The 21,110-nt window shown below is 46.2% G+C and overlaps 1 protein-coding gene across 35 annotated transcripts in view; it reads right to left on the reverse strand.

The window, feature by feature from the left end:
- Positions 1 to 14,973, reverse strand: part of TCF7L2 (transcription factor 7 like 2) — a 190,580-nt gene extending 175,607 nt beyond the window's left edge. For 8 of the 35 annotated variants that reach the window (XM_081823493.1, XM_081823499.1, XM_081823498.1 and 5 more), the window contains exons 1-4: positions 14,253 to 14,972; positions 13,924 to 13,990; positions 13,590 to 13,714; positions 1,407 to 1,475 (exon numbers count right to left, since the gene is read on the reverse strand). In XM_081823493.1, the coding sequence (XP_081679619.1) occupies positions 1,407 to 1,475; positions 13,590 to 13,714; positions 13,924 to 13,990; positions 14,253 to 14,441 (450 nt within the window). In that variant the 5' untranslated portion in view covers positions 14,442 to 14,972. Of the gene's footprint in view, positions 1 to 1,406; positions 1,476 to 13,589; positions 13,715 to 13,923; positions 13,991 to 14,252 lie in introns of all 35 variants that reach the window. The other 27 variants (XM_081823513.1, XM_081823512.1, XM_081823509.1 and 24 more) reach the window with 14 other exon arrangements.
- Between the last annotated feature and the right edge of the window lie 6,137 nt (positions 14,974 to 21,110).

The raw sequence follows: 21,110 nt of genomic DNA on the forward strand, positions 1-21,110 counted from the left end.
TACTAGGGATCCACGAAACAAAAAATGTCTGCTGAGTCAGACTTTTCACGGGGGGGGTGGGGGGGTGGGGGGGGGGTGGAGGGGGGTGGAATTCACAGTTTAGCTGGGGCACGTGGCTGCCTGAACGTCTTATCCAGGAAGATGCAGATTTGAAACAGCAGAGCCACCAAGATGCGACATGGCTCTAGTCTGGTGAGACCCCCCCCCACACACACACACACACGTTACCTGCCAGGGTAACTACAAGATAGGGTGCAATGGAACAACAGAAATTAGTCAACCAACTGACATCAACTTCCAAGAAGAGAAGACCCAGAGCCAGACTTCAACATCACAGCAACAGGTTTCAAAAGCCTCTCTTCAAAGGGTTAAACCAGAACCCTCAAGAAGTTCTGGTACCGTGAGTTACACCATGTGTAACATCCATCCTGGCAAAGCCAGGCAAGGCAGACAGACGAAAATTGTATTAGTCTGCTCTCCCTCAACTACTGCATTCTGTTGGCATCAGTTCAGCTCGGAGTCTATATTAGTCCGTGATTTGTTTAGCCTTTGGATTTAAGAGAATGGAAGTACTACGTGAGCAGGAAACAGGACACTCATCAGAAGCTGGGATCTGTCACCTCTCCCTTCCAGCACTTTAATGACATATATCAACAGGTCCAAGAGAAATCAACATTTCAGGACTATCAGGTCAAAAGCGATATTCTTAGCACCACTTAACATGATTTGGATCGACCAGAAACAACTCTCTGGCTGTCACACAGTCTCCTCCACCTCTCCACCGCACCGCCCCCCCACCCGCCCAATGCTTCCAGTTCACAGTTGGCCACCTCCTCTTACACCCAACTAAAGATTCTTCCCTAAGCCAAAAACAAGAGCCAAGCTGGGGTCTGGGTGCCCATTACGCCTGACCAAGAAACTTAACAAAAAACAAAGGCTTGTCTTTCTTTCCATAATCTTTAAATCATTTTGGCAGCACTTCTGTTCATTTCTTTGCTTCCCACCTCCCCCAGTGAATCAACCACCACCAGCACCATCGTCATCACCAACATCATTATCACACCATCATCATCATCACCAACATCACCACCATCATCCCCATCACCACCATCAATCCCCACCATCATCATCACCACCATCATCCCCATCACCACCATCAATCCCCACCATCATCCCCATCACCACCATCAATCCCCACCATCATCATCACCACCATCATCCCCATCACCACCATCAATCCCCACCATCATCATCACCACCATCATCCCCATCACCACCAGCATCACCACCATCATCCCCATCACCATCGTCATCATCATCTAGATTGGGGGAAGGGGCAGAGAATAAAAGACACAAGAGACCTACATATTGACAATTCAAGCTTCAGGATCTCTTGCATTTCCTACCTGAATTGCAATCTGGTGTTCAATCGTTTTGTACGCAGAGTAATGTGTGCTCCCGGACTGAAAATGGAGCTGTAGAAAGAAACCAAATCAAAGCGTTCTGCTTATGTCACAAACTACAAGAAAACATCTTAAGCAGTTTATGAATAGCAGACAAACCTTCCTAGATTGAACTGCAGCCTTGGCATTCAATCAAGACCTGTGTATTTTTATTTGTTGCTATGGATAAGATGATCATAATAATCAAAGGTAAAGTTTAAAAAAAAAAAGCACCTATTCAATAAGCAAAAAGGGAGGGGGAGGGGGCCAGGAGTGAGAATCAATGACATGAAAAGGAAAGTAGGATGCCCATTAAAACATAAAGGAAGCCAGTGTGCTGAGCGGGATGCTGCGGAAAAATTAACTGTGGGCTGCAAACAGTCATCAGAATTGCGACATGGAGGCAAGAGGAAAGGTTGTGAGAAAGGATTCTGAGAAGCCACAAGACTGCAACAGGTACAAGCTCTCCACCATTCTAACAACTGGGCTCTTGCTCCCAAACACAGTTTTATTTTGGGGAAAACATATGTGGCAGGCAGAATTCAGGGGCCCCCCCAAAGCCTTATACATTCTTTTGCAATGACTAAGCTATCTGTCCCAGAACATCTTGCCTGCACTCTAGGAATCCACACTTCCCCAAAGAGGGAGCCAACCACGGCCAAAAGGCCACCGAGTGTTCTCAGGACCACCTATTCGGTGGCCCCTGGCTGAATGCTCGCCCCTGGCTCCCTCCAACTTTCCACAACAGAGGGTTAAGTGCCTCCTGGGCCTTTTGCTCTGAAGCCCTACAGATGCCCCATCAGAGAAGTGGGCAGAATACTGAGATTCTTCACCAAGTTCTCCTTTTCCCAAAAAATACTTGTTAATCTTGGGATCCTCCGGACAGGGAAAACAAACACCATCTGCTGGTTTATCTTATAAACAATACACCAATCACTAAAGGATCTCAACAGCATCTGAAAATGCATTTCAATTTGCAATACATGAACAAATGAGGAGGAATTAGATGGTCCTGGGAAATCCGTGCCCATTCCCCTCACACAACGGGCATCAGTGATGATTCCAAACCACTGCTATTCCTGCTCCTGTCCTACTGCAGTGGCCGGAACACTTCTCTCTTATTATAACAAAATGTAAGCTAGCTTGCAAGCGGGCTTCAGATCCAATTATTTTGTATCTTGGTCCTTGCATGAAAAATCATTCAGTCCACACAGGTTTTGGAAAAAAAAAAAAAAAAAGACAAAAAGAAAAGAGAAAAAAAAGAAATTCACAGAAGAACTTTTGAACCAACTCAAAATAAACACAACACAGAAGTAGTCAAATTAAAAAAGTCTAAATTTTTATTGCTCATGGGAAAGGCTCTAAGTCCCCACTTTAGCATACAATGGGCTCTTATATCATTTTATCTACTCCAAATAAACAATCAAAACACTGCCTATATAGGAGTCTGCTTGCCCCCAAAACATATTAATCAAGTTTGAAAGGGGGCACAATACAGATGAGGCCAAAAAATACATTTTTTTTCCTTTACCTGTCAAAGCAGAATGATTGAACCACACTCCCTAAAACAACACAAGATGTACCCTGAGCAAGTGAAGGTAACGCCCCACCCCCTCCCAGCCCCCCCCACACACTCAGAAACAGTTCGTCCAAGTGAATCGGGGAAAAAGAAAGATGAATTTGCACCCTTTGCCCCCCTGTCCTTTCTGTGAAAACTGCCAATCAGGAAATAGCGATTGCACTAACTTGTGACAATTCCACATCATCTTAAAACAACTTTTGTGCTAGGGACAGGTTCCTCTGCGAGTTTGGAATTCTTGGCTGGAGAGGAGCTCTTGGGCGGGGGGGGGGGGGGGGAGTTCTCCTTCTAGGTCGAGAGGCAACAGTAACAACGTGTCCCCCTTTTCACCAGGGTTTTATTCTCCTCTTTTCCAACTGCCCGATTCAGAGCTTAATGGAAACTTGTCCAAGCTTTTCTTCCCACAAACCCTGCAGAGCCCCTATAGGCAATCTGTGTGTAACCACAGGAATCTTAGATTGTCAATTAAAATTGAATGGACACCTGATAACTAAGGATACGTCGTGGAAACAAAATTTCATATAATCACAGTCTTATGAATAAATTAATGAAACTGTGGCTAATCCAAATTCAATTTTCACTTGTCCGGTTCCATTCTTAATCCTTATGTCCAATCACCACCCGGACAACACAATCCCAGACAGAATACCACAATTAAAACAGTAAAAATGCAGCTGCAACGTCCTTAAGAATCTAGCTGGACAAAGTTAATTTAACACACACACACACCCCCCATCCTAACACCCCCAAGCAACGTAACTTCCCTCCTCAGGTGTCCAGCCACACAGAACACCCTGGACCAGCTCAGAAATATACACAGCACAGGTTCCAATCGGATCTTTACTCCCAGCCAGTAACCACTGTGTTGGGACGCACGGGGAGCTAAACTTCCCCCAGCTACAGTGACAAAGACTGACAATATTCTTGTTACTCCTTTGGATTTCCACCCCCTCTTTTCCCAAATACTACTTTCTTAAACATAGACTTTCCACGGCTTTTTGACTTCCCCATAAAACACAAAGATGCTGGGCGCCTGGGTGGCTCAGTCGGTTAAGCGACTGCCTTCGGCTCAGGTCATGATCCTGGAGTCCCGGGATCGAGTCCCGCATCAGGCTCCCTGCTCGGCGGGGAGTCTGCTTCTCCCTCTGACCCTCCTCCCTCTCATGCTCTCTGTCTCTCATTCTCTCTGTCTCAAATAAATGAATAAATCTTTAAAAAAAAAAAAAAACACAAAGATGCCTTGTTCGTTATGGTCTAGCTTTTTAAGACAAAGACAAAATACAAGGACCCAGTAAAAACCTGGCATGCTGGACTGGAACAAGAATTTATTTATCTCTCTGTAAAAAACCTCTAAGGAAGGCAAGGACAAGAGATGGCAGCCTTTGTTTTTCGGAAGATGAGGGGAGGGAGGTTGAGAGGTCTAGCACAGGCTCAACTGAGTTCAAGAACCAGGCTCCCACATGCCCCAACCCTGGGACCGCCCTGCTCCTGGTCACCTGCAGCACCCCGCGTCACTTCCTCTGCCAGCAAGTATAGCTGTTACACCGTGGACATGCAACGTGTCCTCCCCATGGTACCTCCCTGGGGCATCCTGGGGTGTCACCACACGAGAACTCCAGGGTACTTTTCATTTAATTCCTTCCCATGAAACTTCCAACAAAATAAACCTTCCCTTCCTGTGTGCTTGTCTACAATGGCCACCCCACCCACCCATTCAAACACCCCCCAGGTGATCTGGCCCTCACTTGTCCAGAGGAAGAACCACGAAGATGGGGCGATGCTCAGCACGGGCTTGCACAATTCCCCGGCAATTAAAAAACCAACAATTGACAATTAACTGCTTCCCATCTTATTACCGTATCTTGATGTCTCTTGTTTTATTTCTCATCACTACTACTGGCCCTTAATTTGATGTTGCAAATACAAGACCTCAGAGAGATCCAGAGACGAGAGAAAAAGGAAAACCACTTTTTCAACCACAGAGATCTCATCCTCAAAGGAGACTAAAGCAAGTAAAACCCTGTGTTGGTTTTTCCAACACTAAGTGAACTTCCAGTGTGATGAAGATTAATTTTTTTAGACCTATTCACTCCACTAAATTAGGAAAAGGTGGAGCCTAGGCTTTATTTTCCATTTTATCACCTGGCTTTCTTCCTTATTTCAAGAAAAAAAAAAAAATCCAGATTCATTCCCCTTTTAAAAGGTTTTGGTTTGGGGGGTTTAGGGCCCACTTTTACCCTATAGCTATTACCATGAGCCACCTGATGCTTAATTCCCATGTCATTAGCTTAAAAGACAATACTTTTGCTGCTGCTAGTACATCTAAGACTTTTTCTTAGGTCATCAGTCCCTGTTCAGGACACAGACAGCACCCCTATTCCCATGCGGCGAACCACTTCCATTTAATGGGAAATAAACTTCTGACCAGGATCTGGGTTATGGACTGCCCTTCCAAAAAGTGCCAAGGGGGCTCTAGCTTCCACAAGGAAAGCAAAACCAGCACGGACTGGTAGGTATGCCGGCTTAAACATTCCTCCCCAGATCTCGACACCAAACATTTGTACCATCCTAAACCAACAACTTAACAAAGGCATCCCCTTTTCACTTCCTGGCATTCTCCTTCAGAAATTCTGCTGCAACAAAACGCATGCCTTTAGACACAAGAACAATCTCTCCTACTGTCTCAATGTTCCATCCAAGGTCTATTTACCCTCATTAATTTTTCTTTTCTTTTCCTCAACCTGAAACCATCAGCTATGAGTCAGAGAATGATCATTAACTTTTACAGCTTCCATACACATCCACCTACTCACATTTGGGGAAAGAAGACTTGCAACATTGCCTGAGACCAAAATCCTCCATGAAAGAAAAGGAGGGAAAAAAAATGACTTCAAGTAAGTTATAGATGTAGGTCTATGGGGGGTGGCAGGGGGGCTACATTCATTGTTTTTCCACTCAATGCTGCAATCTGGTGCAAAAAGAGAAAAGTTGAACTTGGTTATGGTGATAGGCATTTCTGGGCTGATTTCTTAAGAAAAACGAGATTTTCTTTAAACATCAAAACATAATTAAAGTTCTTAAACCGGGGTGGGGGGGAAGAGGGGAATGAAGTGAATCAAGTTTCCTACTCTTGTACGAAATACATTTCTAGCATATAAAAACACGTGGGCTAAGGTGCTGAGACATGTTCCTAACATAGCATTTTTCATTAAAAGTTGCTACATTAACACTCTTAAAATGATGCCCTATCATTACTCCACTTAGCAGTCACAGCTCTGCAACTCATAACGAATTAATTTGCATTAATGTGGGTTTCATGTGTCCTTCCCCGGGTTTGCCATTGTGATTCGGGCTTTAATAAAACTGACAAGACAGTAACATTACGCCTTTTATTTCACTTTCCAAAACAAACCAACCCACCCGAAGACCCACACAAATCCTCCCGATTTTTTAAGCATTTTGCTAATATATTTAGTACCTCATAATTGGCCCAGCACGCAGGGACCTAGTTATCTTCTCAGTAAATATTTATAGCATCATTCTTTCCCATTCATTCTGCATTTTCTTGGGAGAATCTCACTGTAGCCTACATCTGCAATTCATTGACTTTACAATTTACCACATGTTGGGATGGGAGAGGTCCTAGCTCCATTTGAATCACTACACAAATATGCAAGTGATTTATCGGTTTCAAACTGAAGGCTGCAAGAGAAGGGACTCCACTTTTCCTGAACATTACTTCTTCTGGCAGACCATGAACAATTACAGTTCGTACTAATTAAGCTCTGTAAATGTGCTGTGTCCTGTTAATGCCTACCAGGCCTCAAATTTATTTTCATGATGCCAAACTTTAGCGAGCAATTTTAACTCCTTCAGAGCTGATCCCACTAATAATAGCCAAGCCCACCCCTAGAAACACAACTGTTTGGGGCGACTTCACGACAAAAAAAAAAAAAGAGGATAAAAAGAACAGGCTGAATGACCAGCCCAAAATCAGATGTGCCTAAGGAAGAAAAACTTATCCTGGGAAAACCAAAGAACACCACGGCTGATAACCCGTTCATAGATCCCACAGCCCCATCTTTGTAATGAGCTGTTAAGGGATTCATATCTGTCCCTGAGGGCTAGTAAGTTTCTGCATTCCATTGATTAGAAAATAAAACCTTTCAGCCTCGGTCTTTAAGTTTGGGTTGGATGGTTGGATCCGGCCAGAAATGACAGAGCCATCGGCCCCCCTCAACACTTAGCCACGCACCTCAAAATCCCACTCCCCCTTTACCATGTGGTCCCTTTGTAACACACACACACACACACACACTTGAACAGCCCACTTTTAAAAAAATAAATTAAAATCGGCAGGATAATTGGCCTACTCTCTCTCTTCGGGGTCTCCACCACAGATGCCCCACCCCCAGGCCCTCACACAAATAACTGATGGGAAACATTTATCTGTTGCTGGATAGAGCATTTTAGGTGAGGAATGGATTGGAACCACTGTGCTGAGCAAAGCAAGTTTTTAACAGCAACCCCCGCCACGGTACTCCCACCTCTTGTAAGAAACTTTCAATCCCCAATTGCAATTGAGCCGTTCCCCCAAGCCCAAATTTTTGTCCCATCTTCTATTTTTTCCAATCTTTCTTAATCAAGCATTTATGCTGGCTGCTTTTCCGTGTTTCCTCCCCCTCCCCTCCCCCCCTAACAGTGCACTTTTCCCAAATGAGTGTCCTTCTCATCCCCAATGAAACCGCGAACTTTTTTTTTCTCATCCATTAAATTCCTTTAATCAACTCTCCTCACCCACCTTTTTTTTTAAGTCCTCACGTTAACTACTGCACTATGCACCGTGTGTATTTGCCCTTTGAGCTCAGTGGAACATCATATAAATTAAAGAGCAGTCTCTCGTATCCGGTTTCTTTAAGTATTCTAGGAAATATGCACAATATAGGCAATACAGTCCAAAAAGGAAAAAAAAAAAGAAAAAGAAAAAGGAGAAGCCAGAAGACAAGGAGAAAGATGCAAAGAGCTAGAGCAACTCTGCTTTTGAAAAAGGCATCTGTGCAGAGCCCCCACTGGATTTCCATCCCTGAAAGTGCTCTTTATAAATGTGTATAACAATAGCCTAGAGGAAAAGTACAAGTCAGCTGCCAAAGGAGAGGGTGTCGGTCTCAGTAAGCTCGGATTGTAGAGGTGGGGGTCACGGAAGGGGGGAGGGCAGCATTTGAGATGGGCTTCCCCCCCACCCCCCCATCTCATCGCTTGTAATTAGTGAGAGAAATTTGAGCTACTGCCAATGTCTGCGGACCTTGAATATTATAAGGCCAACGTGGCGTCAAATATCTTAACATTCATAAGTGTTATGGGCTGTAAATAAAGCCTGTGGATTTATGACCCGGTGGCGCTTGCCAGCAAAGGACTGGGGCACATTTCTTTCAGCAGACCTGTCGAGGTGCAAGTTTGCCTTTGGTTGTAAAATTAACCATTTCCTTCACAAATGTGCTCAATTATAAGTCAGAGTTGAAGATTTACTTACACGGTTGCCAATATTCACTCGCAGAAGAAACTCAGATGCCCACATTACACACCCCTTCAAAAAGAAAAGCCTCCAAGAATTTGATTCAACCCCTCCTTTCAAAACTTCTGAAATGTGTCACCTTAGAACAGTTATAAATGCGGTTAAAGATATTATCTAATTCCACTTACCAAGACTAAAAAGCTTATACCTACTTCCTTGGAAAGTGCTTATTTATTTGGCAACGCCATGGTTTAAAAAAAACCAAACCAAACAAAAAAGGAGTAAAATCACTCCTTGCCTGCAAAGCCTCCTCCCTTCCCCCAATATAATGTCATCTACTTCCTGTGTAGGAGAGAGCCTCTGCTAAATCCAGGTTGTCTCATACTTAACTGCCAATAAACCAACTTCCACATAACTTCCAGACAGCTGGGGAAAAGGTCCTCGGAGTTTTAGTCATGGTCCAGAAACACGCGTCCACACAAAAATTTGCAGCTGTCCTTTCTCTACAGTGCATTTTTAATGTGATTCGGGGGCCCCCGTTGTGAAACATCTGACAAAATGTAAAATCCTTTAGATACCTTCTCGTTTACCCACTGTGCGTGTGTAAGAGAAGGTGCACCCGGATTTCTCAACCAAGGAAAATCTAGGCACTTTCTGCATGCACACAGGCACCTCGTGGGATGTGAGGAGGCATTCAAAACCTGCAAAGGCTTCTACTGTAATCTTTGAAAGCACAGCCTCTGGTGCAACTATTAAAATGCTAGTTTTCTAAAGCAAATATTTTTTTAATGGCGCGCAGAACTGCAGTTATCCTGGGCTGCTAACAGAACAGCATTCTTGATCTGCCAGCCCCCGGAAACCTTCCTGTAACTTTTTCACAGCTTGCTAAGAAACAGAAAGCTGACCAGCTTCCAGCAGGGACTCTAAATGAAATCCGTATCAGTAAAATTAAAATCAAGCTGGAAAACTCCTAGCAAGAACCGGGATTGTTTGCCTCCAAATCTTTTCTCAATCAGATAGGGGGCATCAGCAAAAGCTACTTCCCTTAAGCAGTCCAAAGTTTCCAAAAACACTTCTTCCAGATAAGCACTTCAGGCCCCCAGCTGCCTAATAGCTTGTTTCTGGGGGTTCAGAAAGCTTTAACTTCAACAAACTGCAAAGCGCTGGCACATTAAATTTATAATCATTAAAATATGACTTATTGGGTGAATGTTGAGCCCATAATCCATACTGCAGACATTAAACCCCAACCTATAAAGATTAGCACAGAATTAATACTGTTGCATTGAGATTGGAATCTAAACATGTTCGCCATAAATATTTCTGAAGGAGATGAAAAACAATTAGCATAAATACCAAAGAAGGGCAAGAACACCTGTTCTTTTTCAGGGCGATAAGCATTTTATTGTTCTCTATTTAAAATGTAATGACCTGTGTAATTACAGTAATATTACATTGTTATGTAGGGGCTTGGAATGTCACACTTTGAAAAGTGTTGTCAAAACAATCAGGGGTGAAGGTGGGGGGTGAGAGGACAACCAGGGAAGGACCACCATTAACCCTTCACACTCTAAGGTCTAAATCTTTTGTATTAGGAAGGATTATGTTGTTTGAGTGAGGAAAAAAACATCCATTTTTCACAAGCCAGAAAGAGAAGATGTTTGCCCGGCTAAGTAAAACCCCAATGAATAGGCCCCTCTCGGTTTCTTTTAAATGCTGGATTCCAAGTTCAAAAATGAATTCAAGATGCTGCTTATTTATTTGTTCAATCTAGTAGCAAACAGCTCAGTTAAAAAGCAACTAACTTTGGGATTAAAGAAGATGCGAGAGCTCTAATTATCAAGTCTTAAAAAGAAATCTCAGACCTAACTAGAATCGCAACCACCCTATTCCTACTTCTCATTTGGCAAGAGGGAAAAAGAAACGTGAAACTACTTTTTCCTATCAACTTTAATATGGTAACAATACTCTTATCTTTAGTATACAAATGTTACCACAGTTCTAATATTTGCTGTTCTATCACTTCCCATCTACTTAACTAGACCTCTCTCCTTAATGTAGTTTTGTATTCAAATCTGTCTTTTTAAAAGCCCTTCCTATTACTGTATCAAAGACTAAATTAATGTTATGCAGAAAGCTTTGTCGGTTTTAAAATAAAATTATTACTATCGAGCTTTATGGCGTCTTCGGCAATTAAAGCATTATTCTTGAGATAATGTATTATTCATCATAGCTGATTTAACGATACTCCCTAATTCTTTACATTCTTAAATAGAAAAGCAGAAATCAGGGATCCGAAGAGTTTGCTTTTTTTAAAGGATGCAGCTGCTTACAGGTACACTAATAAGGAACAGAAACCGTAGCAAAAACACCACAACCAAGGAGGGTCGGGAAAAGAAGAAAGCATCCAGCTAGTTTGTCTTTACACCTTGCCCTCAAAAACACACTCTATGAAGCACTAAGAATTTCAGATGAGCATGAAAAGACCCCTATCTTGCCTATAGATGCCCTCGGCAGCTGTATCAAATCTGGAATTGCAAGCTGACCCTCTGATCGAAGACGTCAGGAGTGACACGCAACCGCCTCTCGTCCCCATTTCTATTGCTCTGCTTACCGGCCTAAATAAATAACTTTAATTTTGGAGCACAGGATCTAACCCAGGTAACAGAGAGGAAGGAGGAAGGGGCAGTACACACAAAGATGTCTGTTGCTGTTTGACATGCAAATCTCAAAACTGCCTACTGAGTTCAGAAATGTCCTCTCATACTCGATCTGATGTCACAGCACAAGGCCACCCGCTACGTCCACAATTAAAATAACTACAGCGGTCTATTCCTATAATGCCCACAAAGGGGACGGAAGGTTGGGAGCCTTCCTTTTCGCACCGGGAAATCATTTATTTGCCTTTAACAATTTCCCTGTTTCCTAATTACAGCACAACACAACTGTTCAAGTTTTAGGCGACAGTGTGGCAAGATTGCCAGCGGTCAGACTGGGAGTTTGAAAAGAGTCAAGAAGGCCAAGAAGCCCGCCATCAAAGCTCAATATTCAGATGGCCTTTCGGATGGCTAAGTGGATTTTTAAATAATAACAGAGAGGAATCCATCGAAGGGGGAGGGGAGGAGAGGAAGAAATTCTCAGGGTTACTTTGGAATGTGGCTTGGTCGGGTTGGTTAGTACACAAACCCTCTGATTCTGAGCCGAATGCTCCCGGTTTAAGATGCCCACGAGCTCCCAAGAAAAATACAACGTAACCGGTCTGTGCTTCCCCTACAGCTTTAACCCCACAACCCGGCCCCTGCAGCCTGAAGGAGCTGGCCCTGTAGGAGGAGGTCGGGCTGAAACGCTCTACCAGCTTCCCAAGCATGCAGAAGCCTGGGTGCAGAAGCCTGGGTACAGGGAAGGAGGCGGGGGGGGATAAGTATTTCTCTTTCCTAGCCATAAAAAATGACCGGTCTGGCATGCCCTTGCCCTTTTTGCCAGGGCCCAAAAAACAAGTAAAACCTGATAGTTAATATTTTAATGCTTAAAAACACTTGTAGATCGGATCGCCTCCCGTCCGGCCAGCCCTCGGCCATTAGCACCGAATCCACGGCGGCTGAACACTGGGTACATTATTTCAAATTGCTATCTCGAGTTACCAAAAAAGAAAAAACAAAAGTAGTGTGTGTAAATAAGGGGTAGGGGGACCAAACCAGAAAAGGTGCAAAATGACAATCCCGGGAAACCCGGCAAAACGTCCAGAGGTTGCTTCTAGAGATTGGCAATCCAGGCTTTTTAGAGGAGGCTGGGACTGGGGGGGAGGGGGTGGAGGGAGGGGTTCAGGGCGAGGGCAGGGGGCAGAGGCCAGGCGGAGAAGGAGATGAGCCTTATTAACAAAAGTCAGGGGTGGGTGCGGAACGCACGCTGCGGGAAGCACCCGCGCAGGCTGGCACGCCGTACCGCCCTGGGGCCCCCAAAGTTGGGTGGCCCGCGAGAAGCAGCCCACTACCTTGAAGGACAGGCGCCCCTGGCCTCCCTCACCTTCTACACATCCTTGGGCCGGCAAACCCTGGTCTCTGATCCACCCCCCAGGGCCCACTGAGGGCCTTCTCGGAAGCTGGCGAACGCAGACCCGGCTATAAACCCCAAGGCACCAGAATTCCCTAGAAATACATCGAGTCCGCTCAGAGAAGGCCATCCCCGCTGTACACAAACCAAGAACCCGGTCACAGGGGCCTCGCCATTCCGCGCGGCCCGGGAGAGCCCGCAGCCAGCGCGCCGCGCAGCCGAGCCCACCACCGCGCCCAGGGCGCTCGCGGCCCTGCGGGGTTGCCAAAGAAAAGCCAGCCCAAAGCCCCCAAGTTTGCAGTGGGACCAGTCTGGGAAGCGTGACCTTCCAGGGGAAAGGGGGGAGGGGGGCTGAGAGCCAGCGATCACCACTAGAAAGCTCAATAAATAACCAGCCGAAAGAGAAAGCCGAGGCGCTTCTCCAGGGCCCCGGGCTCCGCGCGCTCGCTACTTCTCCAGTCCAACGCCTGCAGGAAAATCCACTCTCTACCCCGCGCGTCGGGCGCAGCCCAGTCACTCGGGGCAGCGGTAGCCAAGGGGTTAACCGGGGAAAACCCAAGACGCCACAGAAGAGGGAAGGAAGAGAGAGAGAGAGCGAAAAGAAAGAGCCACACAGTCATCTTCCCAGGGTGAAGAAACAAACAACACCACCACAGGGGGAGGGGGGAATCAGAGCGCAAAAAAAAAAAAAAAAGTTCTTCTCTCTCCCCCCGACCCAACAAAGCCCTGCTTGGAAAGAAAGGTCTCCCCAACATCACGAGGCAGCAAACTGAAAGCAAGAACATGGCGAAGTGCAAACAAATCCAGTCCACAAAAGGCAGAAAAGTTTGGAGAGTTTCGGGCTGCCTGGGCCGCGAGCGGGGGAGGGGAGGCGGGGAGGGGAGGAGGAGGGGAGGGGGGGCGGGGAGGGAGGGAGAGAGGGAGGGGAGGGAGGGGGCAGGGCAGGGGCCGCATGCGGGACCGGGCGGGCGGGCAGCGGGCGGGGGCCGGGCGCGGAGGCACTTACGGTTCGGGCGGTGGGCGATAGCGATCCGTTGGGGAGGTAGGGGCTCGTCAGGTCGGGGATCATGATGAAGGGGTAGCCGGGATACGGTGGCCCCTTAAAGAGCCCTCCATCTTGCCTCTTGGCCGCTAACATGGCGGGGCGGCGAGGGGACGGCGGCGGCCGCGCCGAGCGGGAGAGAGCGAGGAGAAACTTTTTAGAAAGTGTCTCAAGTAGCCGGGCGCCCCGGCAGGGCCGGCGCGCGGCCGGGCCGAGCGGGGCGCGGGGCCGGGGCGCGCGGGGCGGCGGGCCCGGGGGGCGGCTCCGGGCGGCTGCGGGGCGCGCGGGGCGTACTCACCTTCTTCCAAACTTTCCCGGGATTTATCTCGGAAACTTTCGGAGCGAGGCGGAGGCCGTCTTTCCGCCTTCCCGGAGGGGTGGAGGTAGGGAGGGCGAGGGGCAAACGCCACGCAGAGGGGGGAGAGGGGGAGAAAAAGGATCAGAGGGGTGGGGGGGTTGGGGGGGAGAGAAAACAGGGTTACAAGTTTCTGCAATGGTGGCACCGCGCTCACATGCCGCCCGCCCGGCCCCGCGGCGCCCCCGGCCCCGATTCCTCCCCTCTGGGCACCGTTTGCCAAGCCCAGGAAATAGACTCAAGACCCCACCAGCCCGAGGGGCTTTTCCTACCTCGGAATCAGAGGAGCTGTTTTGATTCGTTTCTGATTCATTGACTAGAGACGATTTGACATCAGCTAAATCCCTCTCTGCCGAGGAGTTTTCGGAGCTCTTCTCCTCCTGCTCGCCCTCGTCTTTGAAGGAAATCAGTTCGTCGTTGGCGCCTAGGTCATCTCCTCCACCGCCGTTCAGCTGCGGCATTTTTTTCACCCACCAGCAGCAATTTTGGAAGAAAAATGAAGGAGGAAGAAAAGCCAAAAAAAAAAAAAAAAACCCAAAAAGTTTTGCCCCCCCCCCAAAAAAAATGTTGCAAGAAAAAGACGAGTCCAAGGTGAACTTTTTTTTTCTGCTTTGGGGTCTTTTTCTCCTGGGGAGGGGAAAGAGGGAGAAGGGGAGGGGAAAGGGGGGGAGATCTTCTGCACGCGTGAGTTTGGGTTTCTTTTTTCTCTCGTTCCCAAGGATCCGATCAATGTGCAAAAAAATAATAAATAAAAAAGGGGGTAAAAAAAACACACCAACAACAACAAGAAGTCAGATATAAAGAGCAAAGGGGGGGGAAGCCGAAGATACAGGAGGAGCTCGTGCCTCTCGGATTTGAGTGAGTTGAAGTTAGACTGAGAGCTTTTCAGTTCAAAGGCGGCGCTGATTGACAGATAGAAAAAGGGGGATCGAAATCCGGAGGAACGGAGTAGTCTGGGAGCGGAGATTATTGACAGGGCGAGAGGAACACACTCGCTTAATGAGATGCCGGGGGGCGGGTCCTTCCCGGTGACGTGTGCATAAATAAACAGCCGGGGTGGGCGGGGCGGGGGCGGCTAACAATGATCCTTTCGGGCGCCGGGAGAGGGAGGAGGAGAGGGGCGGGGGAGGAGGGGGGAGAGAGTCGGAGGGAGGAGTGTGCAGGGGGAGAGGCCTGCGCTGAGTGGGTGCGAGCCCGCGGGTCTGGGCGAGGGTACAGGACTCGCTCCGGGAGGGGGGCGGCTTCGGAAGGACAATGCGGAGTGGGAGAGGAGGGGAAGGGGGTGGCGACCGAGTCAGGAATCCGAGCCGAGGAAGGCGGAAGGAAAGCCCACTTGGGGGGCGGGGATGGGGAGAGGCCCAGAAAAAGTGCACTTTGGAAATATTAGAAATAAGTCTTAAGGAAGGGGAAAAGGAGGAGAGTGCTGTGGGGAAGGGGTGGGGGGTGCTTAGTGGTTAATCCAGCAGGGAAGTCAGCCACCCTTGGGCGGGGGATCTAACAGAAGTGGTCAAAAAGAAAGATCAGCCCTCCACTTTCAGAGAGCTTGGGGAAGTGGGGAGCCGGGCAAAGTTCCTGGTCATCGGCAGTGAAAGAAACTATTAGCCCACGAGGTCTTCCCTCCCCTTTTTGTTTATTAATAGTGAGTCACTTCATTAAATCTTAAGTCTCACTAGAATAAATATACCAAGATGACTTTTTACCCAAAAAACAGTCCAAATACTGTAGTGTTAGTCAGGGGCATTAAAAATATCCTTAAGGAAAAATACGTGGTTCTTTTCAATGTAAAAGTGTTGTTCTTTTTTTTTTTTTTTTTCCCTCTCCTTTGGTAACTGACGTTGGAGGTGGTAGGAAATGAGCTAGGATTCAAAGTCCTTTCTGCCTTTGGAGGTGAAAAGTTTGGGCGTTAACACCGCCAGGGAAAATAAAACTGAAAGTTCACCAACCTTTGGGATCGGTGGTGCTGGAGTCTTTCTCCAAGGGGGTGTGAAATGAAATCCCCAAAAGATGGGCCAAATAATCAAGATGTAGATGGCTCTGGCAGGAAATTGCTAACCAAGCTGATGCTGAAAGAGCTCGGGGAGGAGGTGGAAAACCTGGGGTTTGAGGCAGGTATTGTTTTTAGGCACTCTCCTGGGGAGCAGATTTGCTACAAAATGGGGAACAGAATTATGTTAAAGAGGAAAAGGCCTGACTCTCCCAAAACATAGTCTTCCTGGATGTTGGAGCAGGGACACTCATTTTCTTGCAAATATCCAATGAGAAGTGGACCAGAAACTAAAACATGAAAAGGGAGACAAAAAAGAAATCAATAGGAATTAGCAAATTATCTGTTAGGAACAGTGTTGGTCCGCAGTCTATGATATACTAAATTATCCCACCAATTCCTAAAAAAAACTCACATTCATTCCAACTGGCCCATCAGCACCTAAGGTTTCTAAAAGAAAGCAAATTTACCATGTAATATTTAGAGAGTTTGGGTTTCAGCAAAACTGTTTTATAGGCTAAGGTCTCAGAAAGAAGACTACTAAAAATAATGATACCAAGATTGACAAGGCCAGTGAATTCCCCTGCACTGGGAAAAATTCGCAACCACATTAGCACACTAAAGAGTAAAGATGCAGGCAAAATAAAATTGGGGGGGGGGGGGCTACAGAGGAGAATCACTGTAACTCCCAACTTTAATATTAATCAGAAAATCAGAAGTAGAGTGAGAAGGAGCCAGAAAAGAAGTAAAACAAATGTGTACATTTAATCAGAAAGGATTGCATAGGATACAAAGCACAGGGCTAATTAGTCTCAGCAGGTAGGACTAACCTTCAGACTTCATAAATAAATAAGGCGGGCACAGTTTCTGAGAGGGAGAGTGGAGACAGAAAGGGGATTATTTCAAGACACCAAGTAAAAACATGAAGAATGAAATGCTTCACTGTTAAATCCATGTACAAATGGATTTAACAGTTTCCTTTTCGTAGGTCTTTTCACTTGGTTGCCTTTAGATTTACACATTTAGCGAATGACCATAGCTTTTCACACTTGCTAATTGTCACCTGCATACCTAGTGTGCCTGAGTTCTGTGTACAGCACAGACTTTCCTAAAGCCTGTTTTAAGGGCTTATTTACTTAAACTGGAACACATTCATAGTAACTCAATTTTATGGCAATTTCTTTGTCCTGTGCGGTGGTATTTTTTTTTTAATCTAACCCTGATCTGAATTAAGTTGGATAATGAGGTCTTCTATGTCCTCTATAGGACTACCTGGATAATAAAAGCTCATAAATACACTGAATGGAAATTTTGAAGCTTATTGTTTTTAATGTCCTGGCCTGCATTTTAGCATATGTAAATACTAACGGCTTTCTTCCGATGATTAGTAACCTCATCCATTTTGGCATATCCTCATATTTCTCATTCAAAGGAAACTCTTGAATCTTTCCTTCTTTAAATCTCTGATTTAATTAAGCAATTAAAAGTTATTCCATGAGAGCATATGTGCCACATTTAATTTCATTGCTTCGTGCCATAAAAAGGTTGGGGAGACCTGCAAGATCTCAGAGGGTCAATAACCCCCAAGTCTCTGAAAGGGCTTCAGGTGATGCCCGGATGCGAGGTGGGGGAGGGAGAGGGTGTGGAATTGCAATTGGCAAAAAGCAGGGTAATATAATACATTTTTTTTTAAGTCAGGTTGGCTCACAATGTGGACATGTATTTTATAGATTTGGTGTGGAATTTTAAACAACAGTTGGCTTGTGTCCCGGTGTGGAGGCAACTTCTTTCTCCAGATACTGATGACTCCTAATTTACGGGACCATGAGTTCTGCCCCAATAACAGGGGGTTCGAAGAATACAGGGAAGAAAGCAGACCAGTTCTGACTTTGGCCTGAGCCAAGGGGTTTTGCATATTGGGAGGAGGGCAGGGTGGGGAAGAAGTTGTGACCTCTTTCTTGGGTGCCCATTCCTGGGGCCAGCCCAGGTCCTGAACTCTAAGGAGACTGCGCTTCAGCCTCTCTCTTCCTGCTTCTCCTCCTCATCCACTGCCCTTCTGCTTCTTCACTCTTCTGTTTTCTCCTCCCCTTCAGCTGTCCTTCTATTAAATCCCTGTGGACACTTGTTGATATTAGTAATCTGCATTTTCCCTTGAAAATTAAGTGAACAGGTCCCCTTTCCCAGAGATATTTCCTTGCTCATCAAGGATGCAGATCATTCTTCGGATGTTGGTTCCCCATAGGGGAGCCATTGCAGAGTGGTAGGTGTCCTCCAACCAATGAGAACGAGCTTGATGGGGATGGCGGAAATAGGCCAAACGTTACCTCTGTCCTCTGAGAACTGTCTCACCTGACAGATGAGGTGGTTGGACTGGGTATTTCCCCAGGTCCTTCTTTAACACCCAGGGGGCCCATGATTCCATAGTTTCAGCCCACACCCTAGTTATGCTAAAATGTTCACCAGCACACCAACAAAGAGGAGAAAGCATGTTGGAAGTTCAGCTTTGGAATTTAAGAAAAACAAGGAGAGTCTGCTCAGATTCACCAGAAGTGGAGAAATACATGTTGACAAGCACACTCAGCTCCCCCAACCGCTCAGCCAGATTCCACTCAATGACCCTCAACAGTGACGTGTACATGTATGCGTGTGTATTTGTTCTGTGTGATTTTTCCTTAAAGACCCGGGTTCCAAGATGGATGATCTGCTACCCACTGTGTTGGACTTATCTATGCAGGGAGTGTGCTGACTGAGGGAAGCCAAAAAAAGAACCTTAAACATAAGGAAGCTATAAAATGGGGAAATGTTTTGAAGCGAAGTCCTGCTTCCACTGTGAGATTTTTCTGTTTGCTTTTTGTTCTGCGTGGGTGATGGTTCCTTATTTGGACCTTGAGGAAAGCTACTCCCTGAGCCAACATAGGATCACTAAAAATTGGACACCTCGGAGAGTTTTCAATTTTAGCAGGAGGAAGGGGTAGGCAAAAAAGGCCCACTTCACAGGCATCCTTTTATTTTTCCCCAATGATTCTGTCAAGGGACATGGGAAGGCACATCCCCTCTTTCTTGAAACCCTGAGGAACATTGTTCTGTTCTGGCATTTTTCTGAAGTGCCTGGCTTGATCACTTTGCTTCAGCTAATGACAGGTCTGGGTAATAAAGTGACAATAATGCCTGATGATCCAAGGGTTAATGGGGAGATGTAGGCATTTGTACAGAGTTTCATCATCTGCCTTCATAAGCTGATCACTACTGCTATATAGGCATTTGTGACAGGAGCAGCCTTTCAAAAGACATCAGTCCTCCATAAATATACCTTTCTTATTGACAAGATGTCTTTTAACCCTAATGGTAATGGAAGAAGGCCAATAAATGAAACATTTACTGCATAACTTGCCTTATTTTGGGGTGGTGTACAATTCCTTTCTAGCTGTCTCTAGAAGATGTTTTCAGCCTAATTTGCTCCCTAGAAATTTCGCTTGCTACAGTTATACATCTATGACGTCTTATTGCCTGAAGCCAAGTCTGCATAAGAACTTTCTTAAGATATACTTATCCTAATGCCAGGCTACAGGAACTGGGCTGCTTTATGCTGAATTATTTGTGCTACCCTGATATACAAGATAGAGACTTCCCAATAGTCATTGCCAAAGGGTAGGTCTAAATGTTTCTGAGAAGGGGGGGAAAGGCAGAAAAAGGTGAAAAAAGTTTCAACTAGGTTGATTTGTAGAAGTCTTTAGAATTAATAATTGGGTCTGTATTTAACATATTAAAATGCCTGAGGTTTTCTTTTCCGTCTCTCTTTTTTTTAAATAGTTTCAGTGACCCCATCCTTTCTTACAAAGCCTCCTTGCTGGCCCAAGCCCATTGTTATGTTCAGAAATGTCATGCATATCCAAGCATCTTCCAGAAAAACATGGGCACTTTAAACTGAGGCAAAGACCATGTCAGCCAGCATGGAGCCCTCTCACAAGGTGGTTTACATCTGTTCAAGGGACAGAGCAGGTGAAATTTCAGGAAAGGACAATACCATTGTTCCCCTTTGTAACTTATCTAGGTGTGGGCTGACACACCTGCTTCTGGCCAAAAGCATCATGGGATAAAGGAGGTGAAGGATCCAAGGAGACTTCCAGGTCCAGAGTGTGAAGATTTTAGGCTTGGTTCCCCACCCTCCCAGCCCCACCCCCAGAATCCACAGCACGTTTGAGCCGTCATCTATCCTTGAGGAAGGACTAAATCTATGTTGATCGAATCACTTGAGACTAGACTGGAATCAGCTCCCCTTCTTTCCCCCTTGCAAAAATCCCAGTTGTTTGTTTAAATTCCAATGATATTCGTGGATTACATTTCCTAATGAAACTTTCATTTGAACAGGGAAAAGGAAGAAGGATAAGTGATGAGTCCCGGGGTCCAGAGTGAGTTTGGATTGCAGTAGGGACAACAGCCTGCAGCACAGGGTTCAGCAAGAGCGAGGCTTCCAGTCGACTGTCATCTGGAGCAAACTCGTCTCTTGGTAGCCTGAGGGCACACTGTAAATACCTAGAGCAGGAGGGAAGGCATTAGTCGTTATTTCTTAAAGGTTCCAGGATGCCGAGAGTGAGAGGTTATAATGACCTCAAAACCCCTTAAGAAGAACAGGTGCCCCTCCTAGCAACCTCTGGCTTAGAAACGCGGTCTTTCTCTTTGTGTGTGTATCCAGACACTGATTCTCCCATGCTTTCTATCGATGGTCAGGTTCTCAATGTCTGTGCATAGCACAGGCATAAACATTCCTTGCTCCTACACAGCCAAGGGCTCTGCTCCTGGAGCAGCCCAAGTCCTGGGCAGGGAAGAACCAGCAGAGATCCCACCCATTCTCCCTCCTCCTTCCTGCCAGTGTTCATCAGGGGCAGGAAGCCTTGCGAGTGATGGTGCCTCTGTACGCCCGTGAGACCCTCATAGCTCTGCAAGGCCCTGCTGCCCACCCCACCCCCAACAGCCGGGGTGATGACTATTTAGAAGCCAGATGGGCATTTCTTAGGGAAGGATCTGCTATCGATGTCTTTCAGCCTTTTGTTCTTTGAGGGAACCCTGCCTACCCTCTGCCTGAGAAGCATCTTTCCAATATGATCTCCTGGCTGTTCATGTTATTTTCTGCTGGCTAAAAAAACAG

The sequence above is a fragment of the Leptonychotes weddellii genome, chromosome 6 (assembly GCF_054177405.1).
Source record: "Leptonychotes weddellii isolate Sample4059 chromosome 6, ASM5417740v2, whole genome shotgun sequence".
Classification (NCBI taxonomy): Eukaryota; Metazoa; Chordata; class Mammalia; order Carnivora; family Phocidae; genus Leptonychotes; species Leptonychotes weddellii.